General features: G+C 34.7%; 1 protein-coding gene across 16 annotated transcripts in view; it reads left to right on the top strand.

Moving 5' to 3' along the window:
- The window catches only part of PALS2 (protein associated with LIN7 2, MAGUK p55 family member), a 105528-nt gene that overhangs the window by 43068 nt on the left and 49456 nt on the right, over positions 1 to 13004 (top strand). For 8 of the 16 annotated variants that reach the window (XM_054494340.2, XM_054494333.2, XM_054494339.2 and 5 more), the window contains exon 2: positions 2364 to 2482. The exons of 1 other annotated variant lie outside the window; for it this stretch is intronic. In XM_054494340.2, the coding sequence (XP_054350315.1) occupies positions 2366 to 2482 (117 nt within the window). In that variant the 5' untranslated portion in view covers positions 2364 to 2365. Of the gene's footprint in view, positions 1 to 2360; positions 2483 to 13004 lie in introns of all 16 variants that reach the window. 7 more of the 16 variants (XM_054494341.2, XM_054494336.2, XM_063667472.1 and 4 more) reach the window with 1 other exon arrangement.

The raw sequence follows: 13004 nt of genomic DNA, 5'->3' as shown, positions 1-13004 counted from the left end.
TAGAAGACAGGAAATAGGTCTGATAGAGTATTAGAAAAATATTTGAATATTTAGAAAAATACTGGTAAAAATGTGAGAAGCTTGTTGGAACATTTGGAAAAAACTTAAGAGTTCCATATGAAAAACACTATTGATTTTATTTTTAAAAATTGAGAGTCTGAAGATAGGGAAGGTACAAGCTGAAACCTCTAGTATTCTAACAGAAAATAGATAATGTCCAAAATGGGTCAATCACAAAGTAGCAATATTAGCATATTATCCAGAAAGAAGAGAAACTACGAACAGATCTGATTAGAAGAAACAATTAAATTCCTAGTAACTACTTCTGGAAGTAGGATAAGTTAGGAGAAGGGTAAGCAGCATGGAACAGAAAACTGTATTTTATAAGCCACTTAGTACTACAATCTGACTTTTAACAGTGTTTATATTTTACTTTAATAAAAACAAAAGTTAATATTAAAAACGACTTCTGTATTTACTGTTGATTTATTCTATGAAACATCAAAAAGAGATAAAACTAATAAAATTAAGATTATAATATTGAATGAGGGGAGGGGTCTAGCGTCACTCTCTTACATGTACATATGTTGTCCCAGCACCAGTTGTTGAAAAGACTATTTTTTTCTTTATTGAATTGTCTTGGCACATTGTCAGAATCAATTGACCATAAATGTATGGATTTGTTTCTAGCCTCTTGTTTAGTTGTATGTATGTCTATATGCTAGTTCCATACAGTCTTGATTACTGTAGCTTTTTAGTAAGTTTTGAAATTGAGAAGTGTGAGGTCTCCAACTTTGTTATTCTTTTTGAAGACTCTTTTGGCTACTCTGGTTTTTTTGAGTTTCCATATGAATGGAATGAGCTTGTCAATTTCTACAAAAAAAGAAAAGGCAGTTCAGATTTTGATAGGGAGTGTATTAAACCTGTAGGTTAATTTGGGAATTGTTGCCATTTTAATAATAAGTCCTCTGATCCATGAACATGGGATGTCATTCCCTTTATTTAGGTCTTCTTTCATTCTTTCAATGATGTTCTATAGTTTCATCGTACAAATTTTGTGCTACTACTGTTACATCTATTTCTCAGTATTTTATTGTTTTTGCTGCTACTATAAAAGGAATGGTTTTCTTAATTTCATTTTTGGATTGTTTGTCACTAGTGTATAGAAATACACTATGTGTAACAACATATTGGTTGTTTTGTATTAATCTTGTATACTGAAACCTTGGTGAACTCACATATTAATGATAAATTTTTGTATATTAGGATTTTCCATATACAGAATCATATGATCTGCAAATATAAATTGTTTTACTTATTGCTTTCCAGTCTGGATGCCTTTTTTTCTTTTTCTTTTCTTTTCTTTTCTTTTTTTTTTTTTTTTTTTGCTTAACAGCCCTGTCTAGAACCTCCAATACAAAGTTGAATAAAAATGCCAAAAGTGTACAGCCTTATTTTATTCCTTATTAGGAGTAAAAGCACCATTAACTATGATATTAGCTGTGGGTTTTTCATAGAAGCCTTTTATCAGAGAAAAGAATTTCCCTTCTATTTGTAGTTTGGTGAATGTTTTTATTATGAAAGAGTTTTGGGTTTTGTCTAATGATTTTCTTTGTCTGAAGTATCATTTGGTTTTGTTCTTTGTTTTATTAATAGAGTCTGTTGATTAAGTTTTTATCTGTTGAACCACTCGTTCATTCCTGGGATGAAGTGAACTTGGCCATTATGTACAATTGTTTGTATATGTCACTGGATTCAGTATTTTGTTTAAGATTTTTGCATTTGTATTTCTAGGAGAGATTGGCGGTAATTTTTGTGTGTGTGATGTTGTTGGGTTTAGTATCAGGGTAATTGGTCTCATAGAATGAGTTGGAAGGTGTTTCCTTCTCTTCTCTTTTTTTTTTTTGAAGGAGTTTGTGAAGTATTGGTTTTAATTCTTTTTTTAATTGTTTGGTAGAATTCAGCAGTGAAGGCCGGTTCTGAGCTTGTGGGAAGTTTCTGATTCCTAAATTAGAGTTTTTCCTTCTTATAAGTCTATTTGAATTTTCTGTTTTTTTTCTTGAGTAATGTTTTTAAATTTGAAAAACATAAAGCAAGTGCAAGGTTGTAAGTATGTATAAGGTAGTCTGATAAAAGTCCAAATTACATATAAAAATCTATCCTGCTATTAATTCCTGGGAAGTCAATTTGAAACTCATACTGTTTAACAATTTCATTTTTTAAAATGTTAGTTTTCAAAAGAGTATTCTTAATGTCTATTTGCATTATTAAAATAATCTTACTCCATAACGGCTTGAAATTTAAGTTGTTTTTTTTTTTGTTTTGTTTTGTTTTGTTTTTTTATGTTGCTTTTATCTCAGCAGCAATGCAGCAAGTCTTGGAAAACCTTACGGAGCTGCCCTCATCTACTGGAGCAGAAGAAATAGACCTAATTTTCCTCAAGGGAATTATGGAGAATCCTATTGTAAAATCACTTGCTAAGGTATATAGATTTATTCATAAGATTACTGAATTATTTTGGACATAGTTTTTATAGAGATATTTTCAGATATTACTGTTTTAGAATTTGGTTGATATACATTAGGTTTAGTTAGCAAATAAAAACATTTAGCACATAATGAAATCTTAACATATGCAAAAATTAGACCATTTTTCTCTTTTCTACTCTGACTTTAAATACAGGATGAAATGACTCTTAGTTTTGGCATAATGCCTTTAAGATTTAGAGAAATCATACCTGCATAGTTGTGTTTTAACAGGGCCTGTGAAAAAGATCCTGATCCTATTTCCATTTTCAACAATGGCAAAGTACTAATTTTCTTCTTTTGCATTAGACTGTGTACCTACTTTTCATGTAAGTTCTTGACTTCCTTTATCTAGTGCTTTTTTGAAATTTTGTTATTTGTTGCATAAGCCTGGCATTTTAAGTCTGTTTCCCTAGTCAACTCTGGAGTAATCTCTTTAACTCATTGATAAGTATACTTTACAACCATTTTTATTAAATAACTATTATATGCTAAAGCTTAATGTATTACCTATTTTACAAACCTGTTATACCATTCTTTAGAGTTCCCCAAAATGACTCTTGCTTTCAAGAATCTATGCCACATGCCTTCTTTGATCTTTTCTTCATAGAGCCATCTTGTTCCTTTTGGTTTTTGCTCTATGAGAATGTTGATTTCAGTCTCTTCTGTGATTTTTTCTTAGCCAAAGTCTGTTACTTGTTTTCTTCCAAGACCTCTGAAAAATACCTTTTACGAGGTTTTCTACTAGTGAGAGTGAATTAATGATGCAGATTCTTTTTTTTTTTTTTTTTTTTTTGAGAGGAAGTCTCACTTTGTCGCCCAGGCTGGAGTGCACTGGCACGATCTCAGCTCACTGCAACCTCTGCCTGCTGGGTTCAAGTGATTCTCCTGCCTCAGCCTCCTGAGTAGCTGGGACTACAGGCGTGTGCCACCACCCCTGGCTAATTTTTGTATTTTTAGTAGAGGAGGGCTTTCACCATGTTGGTGCAGGCTGGTCTCGAACTCCTGACCTCACATGATCCACCCACCTTGGCCTCCTGGGATTACAGGCATAAGCCACCAGGCCCGGCCAATGATACAGATTCTTCATTTTATTTACATGTTTACTCATGCTAAAATCACATGGTATAAAGGCCCTTAAGTAGAAACGAATCCACTTGCAGATCATCCAACTGGAATTTTTATTTTAGTCATTTTTTACTATAGCCTTTCCAATGTTCACTAGATATTTTTATATTTTAATAATAATATACGGGGTCTTGTTTCAGATTCAAACTTGTCATAAACATTAATTCCTACTGTTTTAAAGTAATAGCTCCAGGGTCTGTTGAAATTAGTAGGAACTGTTTAAGTTTCTGTTAAATAGTTTACCTGGGTTCTTATTGTACTTTTAAAATGGTTTTTTACTCTTTTCTTGATGTTTTTCTGTTGATTGTCAGTTATCGTCCATGTATCTGTTACACCGTTATCTCCATGTTTATTTAATTTATAGCTTTTGATCTATAGATTTTAAAACTATATAATAAGGCACTTACAACATGCTTATAATTTGCAAAGGTCTTTAAAATACACTGTTTTGTCTTCACAACAACTTTATGAATTTAAAATATACTCTTTTATCTTTCAACAACTTTTGAATTGAAAAGTAAGACTCAGTAAATAAGTGTTGTATCTAAGGTCTCTCTGCTAGCAAAAGACAGATGAGGTTTAGGCTATGTGTTCTATCATCAAATTCTGTGTTCTACCTACTCCAACACCGGGTGATGGGGTATGTGTATGTTTGTGTATGCTTATTCTTAAAAACTGGTGTGAGTAAAAATTTACTGGTTTTGTACCATTGATGTTGGCCTTTCAGAGGATTATCTTGTTCATTATTATTAACAGTTGCAATGGTTGGATGACTTTTGAGCAGGTTGGATACTCTTTTGATGATAAAAATAAAGCAAAGAATTATCCAATAATATGCAACATTCAGGCATATTCTTAATAAGGAAAAACAATGGTAGTTCAATATTCCTATAATATAGGTTAAAAAAAATCCCAGGAATAGGGGAGGAATTCCGCTTCTAAGAAAGAAATAGGAAGTCACAGCAGCTTAGCACTCTCAGTATAACAAATAGAAGGAAAAAAGAGGCACACATTGCTAGATATGCAGAGAGGCAGAAATATCTGGCCACTAACCATGAGAAAAACAACAGAGGCAGTCCCATAAATGGTTCTTTTATTAGCATTTATACACAAGGATTTGAAAATAACTTATTAATGTACTTTTAATAGAAGAAAAGGGAAAAAAATGGAAAATATTTTTAGAAAATCAGAATAATAATCAAATGAACATTTTAGGATCAAAAATACAGTATCTGAAATTAGTTCACTGATAGAAGACTAGACACAACAGAAGAGGGAATAAGTGAATTTAAAGATAGGTTATTAGAAAATATTCAAGCACAAACTAATAGAGAAGAAAGAATGAAAAAAAGATAATAGAATATGTGAAACATACTCAAAATATCTAATATATATGTAGTTTGTATTCCAGAAAGAAAGGAGAGAGGGAAGAAGAAATATAGGTAAACCCTATACTTTTGCATTTCACTTTATTCCCCTTTGCAGATACTGCCTTTTTAATAATCAACTAATGGGCAAAATAACCAGCTAGCATTATAATGATGGGATCAGATTCACACATAACAATATTAACCTTAGATGTAAATGGCTAAATGCCCCAATTAAAAGACATAGACCAGCAAATTGGATAAAGAATCAAGACCCACCAGTCTGCTGTATTCAGGAGACACATCTCATGTGCAATGACACACATAGGCTCAAAATAAATGGATGGAGGAAGATTTACCATACAAATGTAAAGCAAAAAAAAAAAAGGATTGCAATCCTAATCTCTGATAAAACAGACGTTAAACCAACAAAGATCAAAAAAGACAAAGAAGGGCATTACATAATGGTAAAGGGATCAATGCAACAAGAAGAGCTAACTTTCCTAAATATATATGTACCCAATGTAGGAGCTCCCAGATTCATAAAGCAAGTTCTTAGAGACCTACAGAGACTTAGACTCCCACACAATAATAGTGGGAGATTTTAACACCCCACCGTCAATATTAGACAGCTCAACAAGACAGAAAATTAACAAGGATATTCAGGACTTGAACTCAGCTTTGGACCAAGTGTACCTAATAGACATCTGCAGAACTCTCCACCCCAAATCAACAGAATATACATTCCTCTCAGCACCTCATAGCACTTATTCCAAAATGGACCACATAATTGGAAGTCAGTCCTCAGCAAATGCAAAAGAACGGAAATCATAACAAAGAATCTCTCAGACCACAGTGCAATCAAATTAGAACTCAGGATTAAGAAACTCAAAACCATACAACTACATGGAAACTGAACAACCTACTCTTATATGACTACTGGGTAAATAACGAAATTAAGGCAAAAATAAATAAGTTCTTTGAAACCAATGAGAACAAAGACACAATGTACCAGAATCTCTGGGACACAGCTAAAGCAGTGTTTAGGGGGAAATTTATAGCACTAAATGCCCACAGGAGAAAGCAGGAAAGATCTAAAATCAACACCCTAACATCACAATTAAAAGAACTAGAGAAGCAAGAGCAATTAAATTCAAAAGCTAGCAGAAGACAAGAAATAACTAAGATCAGAGCAGAACTGAAGGAGACAGAGACACGAAAAACCCTTCAAAAAACAATCATTGAATCCAGGAGCTGGTTTTTTTGAAAAGATTAGCAAAATAGACCACTAGCCAGGCTAATAAAGAAGGAAAGAGGGAAGAATCAAATTAGCAAAATAGACCGCTAGCCAGACTAATAAAGAAGAAAAGAGGGAAGAATCAAATAGATACAATAACAAATGATAAAGGGGATACCATCACTGATCCCACAGAAATATAAACTACCATCAGAAAATACTATAAACACCTCTCTGCAAATAAACTAGAAAATCTAAAAGAAATGGATAAGTAATTCCTGGACACATAACACCCTCACAAGAGTAAACCAGGAAGAAGTCAAATCCCTGAATAGACCAATAACAAGTTCTGAAATAGACAGTAATAATAGCCTGCCAACCAAAAAAAGCCCAGGACCAGACAGATTCACAGCCAAATTCTACCAGAGGTACAAACAGGAGCTGGTACCATTCCTTCTGAAACTATTCCAAACAACAGAAAAAGAGAGACTGCTCCCTAACTCATTTTATGAGGCCAGCATCATCCTGATAACAAAACCTGGCAGAGACACAACAAAAAAGAAAATTTCAGGCCAATATCCCTGATGAACATTGATGCAAAAATCCTCAATAAAATACTGGCAAACCGAATCCAGCAGCACATTAAAAAGCTTATCCACCACAATCAAGTTGGCTTCATCCCTGGGATGCAAGGCAGGTTCAGCATGCACAAATGCATAACATAATCCATCACATAAGCAGAACCAATGATGAAAATCACATGGTTATCTTAATAGATGCAGAAAAGGCCTTTGACAAAATTCAGCCCCCCTTCATGCTAAAAACACTCAATAAACTAGGTATTGATGGAACATATCTCAAAATAAGAGCTATTTATGACAGACGAACAGCCAATATCATACTGAATGGTCAAAAGCTAGAAGTATTCCCTTTGAAAACTGGCACAAGACAAGGATGCACTCTCTCACCACTCTTATTCAATGTAGTATTGGAAGTTCTGGCCCAAGAGAAGGAAATAAAGGGTATTCAAATAGGAAGAGAGGAAGTCAAATTATCTCTTTTTGCAGATGACATATTTAGAAAACCCCATTGTTTCAGCCCAAAAACTCCTGAAGCTGATAAGCAACTTCAGCAAAGTCTCAGGATACAAAATCAGTGTGCAAAAATCACAAGCATTCCTACACACCAATAATAGACAAAAAGAGAGCCAAATCATGAGTAAACTTCCATTCACAATTGCTACAAAGAGAATAAAATACCTAGGAATACAACTTACAAGGGATGTGAAGGACCTCTTCAAGGAAAACTACAAACCACTGCTCAAGGAAATAAGAGAGGACACAAACAAATGGAAAAACGTTCCATGCTCCTGGATAGGAAGAATCAATATCATGAAAATGGCGATACTGCCCAAAGTAATTTATAGTCTCAATGCTATTCCCATCAAGCTACCATTGACTTTCTTCACGGAGTTAGAAAAAACTACTTTAAATTTCATATGGAACCGAAAGAGAGCCCGTATAGCCTAGACAATCCTAAGCCAAAAGAACAAAGCTGGAGGCATCACGCTACCTGACTTCAAACTATACTACAAGGCTACAGTAACGAAAACAGCATGGTACTGGTACCAAAACAAATATATAGATCAATGGAACAGGACAGAGGCCTCAGAAATGACACCACACATCTACAACCATCTGGTCTTTGACAAACCAGACAAAAACAAGCAATGGGGAAAGGATTTGCTATTTAATAAATGATATTGGGGAAACTAGCTAGCCATATGCAGAAAACTGAAACTGTACCCCTTCCTTACACCTTATTACAAAAATTAAGTCAAGATAGATTAAAGACTTAAACGTTAAGACCTAAGACCATAAAAACCCTAGAAGAAAACCTAGGCAGTACCATTCAGGGCATAGGCATGGGCACAGACTTCATGATTAAAACACCAAATGCAATTGCAGCAAAAGCCAAAATTGACAAATGGGATCTAACTAAAGAGCTTCTGCAAAACAAAAGAAACTATCATCAGAGTGAACAGGCAGCCTACAGAATGGGAGAAAAATTTTGCAAGCTATCCGTCTGACAAAGGGCTAATATCCAGAATCTACAAGGAACTTAAACAGATTTACAAGAAAAAAAAACCCCATCAAAAAGTGGGCAAAGGATATGAACAGACATTTCTCAAAAGAAGACATTTATGCAGCCAACAGACACATGAAAAAATGCTCATCATCACTGGTCATTAGAGAAATGCAAATCAAAACCACAATGAGATACCTTCTCACACCAGTTAGAATGGTGATCATTAAAAAGTCTGGAAACAACAGATACTGAAGAGGATGTGGAGAAATAGAAATACTTTTACACTGTTGCTGGGAGTGTAAATTAATTCAAGCATTGTGGAAGACAGTGTGGCGATTCCTCAAGGATCTAGAACTAGAAATACCATTTGACCCAGCAATCCCATTACTGGGTATATACCCAAAGGAGTATAAATCATTCTGCTATAAAGACACATGCACATGTATGTTTATTGCAGCACTATTCACAATAGCAAAGACTTGGAACCAACCCAAATGCCCATCAATTATAGACTGGATAAAGAAAATGTGGCACATATACACCATGGAATAGTATGCGACCATAAAAAATGATGAATTCACGTCCTTTGCAGGGACATTGATAGAGCTGTAAACCATCATTTTCAGCAAAATAACACAGGAGCAGAAAACCAAACACCGCGTGTTCTCACTTATGAGTGGGTGAGATTTGAACAATGAAGAACATATGGACACAGGGAGGGGAACATCACACACCAATCCCTGTCGGGGCGTTGGGAGGCAAGGGGAGGGGGGATAGCATTAGGAGGAATACCTAATGTAGATGATAGGTTGATGGGTGCAGCAAACCACCATGGCACATTTGTACCTATGTAACAAACATGCACGTTCTGTACATTATCCCAGAACTTAAAGTATAGTAATAATTAAGAAGAAGAAGCTGCAACAAGTTATCCAGAAGATCTAGCTGAGATCATTGATTCCAGTGGCTACACTTAACAACAGATTTTCAATGCAGACAAAGCAGCCTTGTTTTGGAAGAACATCTAGAGCTTTCACAGCTGGAGAGAAGTCAATACCTGCCTTCAAAGGACAGGCTGACTCTTTGGTTCGGAGCTTATGAAGCTGATGACTTTTAAGTGGAAGCCAGTGCTCATTTACCATTCTGAAGATCCTAGAGCCCTTAAGAATTATGCGAATTCTACTCTGCCTGTGCCCTCTAACTGGAAAAACAAAACCTAGCTGACAGCACATCTGTTTACAGCATGGTGTGGTGCATATTTTAACCCCACTGTTGGGATTTACTGCTCAGAAAAAAAGATTTCTTTCAAAATACTACTGGTTATTGACAACACACTTGGTCACCCAAGAGCTCGGACAGAAATGTACAAAGAGAGGAATGTTGTTTTCATTCCTGCAGACACAACATCTGTTCTACTCATGGATTAAGGGGTAATTTTGACTTTCAAGTCTTAGTTAAATACATTTCATAGGACTACAGCTGCCATAGATTTCGATTCCTCTAATGGATCTGGATAAAGTAAATTGCAAACCTTCCAGAAAGGGTTTACTATTCTAGATGCCATTAAGAACATTTGTGATGCATGGGAGAAGGTCAGAATATCAACATTTACATGAGTTTGGGAGAAGTTGAGTCCAACTCTCGTGGATGACTTTGAGGGGTTCAAGACTTCAGTGGAGGAAGTCACTTTAGATGTGTTGGAAATAAGAAAACAAGAATTAGAAGTGGAACCTGAAGATGTGACTATATTGCTGCAATGTCATGATAAAACTTGAACAGATAAAGAGTTGCTTCTTGTGGAGGAGCAAAGAAAGTGGTTTCTTCAGATGGAATCTATTCCTGGTGAAGATGCTGTGAAAATTGTTGAAATGACAACGAAGGATTACAAATATTACATAAAGTTTAGGTGATAAAGCAGCAGCAGTTTGAAAGAATTGACTCCAATTTTGAAAGTTTTGCTTGGATAAAATGCTCTCAAACAACATTGCATGCTATGGAGAAATATTTCATGAAAGGAGAGTCCATCAATGTGGCAAACCTTATTATTGTCTTATTTTAAGAAATTGCCACAGCCACCCAAGCCTTCAGCAACCACTACCTTGATCAGTCAGCAGCCATCAGCATCAAGGCAAGACCTTACACAGGCAAAAAGATTTTGGCTCTCTGAAGGCTCTGATCATTAGCATTTTAACCTTTAAAGTATTTTTAAATTAAGACATGTATATTGTCTTTTAGACATACTGCAGTTGCACGCTTAATAGATCACCTTGTCATGTAAACATAACTTTTATATACATAGGGAAACAAAAAAATTTGTGTGACTTACTTTGTTGCAGTATTTGCTTTCTTGTGGTTATCTTGAACAAAACCTGCAGTATCTCTGAGCTATGCCTGTACAGCTAGTAGACTGTTGAAACCTTCAACTATAATAGTAGATTAACCTATCTCTTTTTGCAGTTCTGTCAGATTTTACCTCCCATATTTTAATGCTCTTTTGTTAAACACATGTTCACTAAGATTGTTATATCGTCTCAGAGAATTAGCTCTTATCATTATGTAATGCCTCTCTTTGTTCCCAATAATTTTTCTTGATCTGAAGTCTACCCTGTCTGAAATTAATATAGTTACTTAAGTTTTCTTTAGTTAATGTTAGCATGATACACCTTTCTCCATACCTTTAGTTTTAATCTCTCTGTATCTTTGTATTTAAAGTAAGTTTCTGGTAAACAACATATAATTCAATCTTTTTTAATTTACTCTGACAGTCTCTTTGTTTTTTTTATTTTTAGACAGACTCTCGCTCTGTTGCCAGGCTGGAGTGCAGTGGTGCCATCTTGGCTCACTGCAACCTCCGATTCCCTGGTTCAAGCAATTCTCCTGCCTCAGCCTCCCAAGTAGCTGGGATTACAGGCATGCCCAGCTTATTTTTGTATTTTCAGTAGTGACTGGTTTCACCACGTTGGCCAGGGTGGTCTCAATCTCCTGACCTTGTGATCCGCCCACCTCGGCCTCCCAAAATGCTGGGATTACAGGTGTGAGCCACCGCATCCAGCCAACAGTCTCTTTTAAGTGCTTTAGACCATTGATGTTTACATGTTTATTGATATAATTTGATTAATGTCTTTCATACTGTTACTGTTCTGTATTTGTTGCCTGCTTGCCTGCCTGCCTTCCTTTTTTCCTTGTGTCTGTCACTCATTTTCTGTTTTCTCTGCTTTAACTAAATGTTGTATGTAATTTCAACTTTTTCTCCTCTCTTAGCATGTTAATTAGACTTAAAAAAAAAAACTTTTTAACAGTTCTCCTTGATTTTGCAGTATATGTTTGCAATCTAATGTACTTTCAAATAATACCATACCACTTACAGTGCAACTACTTTATAAATAACACTGTTTCCAGTTTCTCCCTCCTGTCCCATATAATATTGCTGCCATTCATTTCATTTATTCATAAGCTATAATAATCAAATACATTGTTGTGAATAAAACTATTATCTATTAAATCAATTAGGAATAAGAAAAATAAAAGATTTTATTTTACCTTTTTTTTTTCTCTAGCACTCTTCTTTATATCGACCCAAGTTTTGCACTTACATCATTTTTGTTCTTTCTGATGAATGTCTTTTAACATTTCTTGCAAGACAGGTGTACTAGTAACAAATATTCTCAATTTTTGTTGAAAAAGTCCTTTTTTTTTAAAAATTTTTTTATGGTAACTTTACAGGATAGCTAATTCCAGGTTGGTGGAGTTGTTTGTTTTTTTTTTTTTCTTTCAACATTTTAAAGATTTCACTCTATTCTCTGCTTGCATGTTTCCTGAAGAGTTCAATATAATTCTTATGCTTGCTCCTCTGCGGGTAAGGTTCCCCCCCCAACCCCGATCTTTCAGTATTTTGTTTTTTATTTTCTGCAGTTTGAATATAATATACCTAGACTTAGAATTCGGGGTTTTTATCCTGCACAGTGTTCTATGAGTCTCGTGGATCTGTGGTTTGGTGTCCATCATTAATTTAGGAAAATTCTCAGTTTCAGATTTTGTAGCATTTTGGATTTTAGATTTTTGGGTTAGGGATACTCAACCTATATTATGAATAATGCTGCCATAAACATTCTTGGACATACTTTTATGTAGACATAGTTTTTATTTCTCCTGGGTATATAACTAGGTAACTGTGTTTCATTGAGGAACTGCCAGACTGTTACCCATAGTAGCCGTACCATTTTTTATTCCCACCAGTAGTGTACAAGAGTTCTAATATCTCTGTATCATCTTCAGCACTTGTTATTATTTGATTTTTTGGTTCTTAACTGTCCTAGTGGGTGTGAAGTGGTATTTTATTGTGGTTTTGATTTGTGTTTCCCTGGAGACTAATGATATTGAGCATCTTTTCATGTGCTTATTGACCATTTGTACATATTTTTTGGAGAAACATCTGTTTAGATTCTTTGCCCATGTTTAAATTGAGTCATATTTATTTTTATTATGAAGTTGTAAGAGTCTTTTATGTATTCTGGGTACAAGTCTTTTATCAGATATATCATTTGCAAATATTTCTCCCATTATATAGATTCTCTTTTTACTTTCTTCTTAGTGCCTTTTGAAGCACAGAAGTTTTTGTTTTTTGTTTTTTATTTTTATTTTTTTGAGATGGAGTCTTGC

Source organism: Pongo pygmaeus, chromosome 6 (assembly GCF_028885625.2).
Source record: "Pongo pygmaeus isolate AG05252 chromosome 6, NHGRI_mPonPyg2-v2.0_pri, whole genome shotgun sequence".
NCBI classification, from domain to species: Eukaryota; Metazoa; Chordata; class Mammalia; order Primates; family Hominidae; genus Pongo; species Pongo pygmaeus.
Note: the sequence above shows the minus strand (reverse complement) of the source record. Positions and strands in the feature narration are given on the sequence as shown.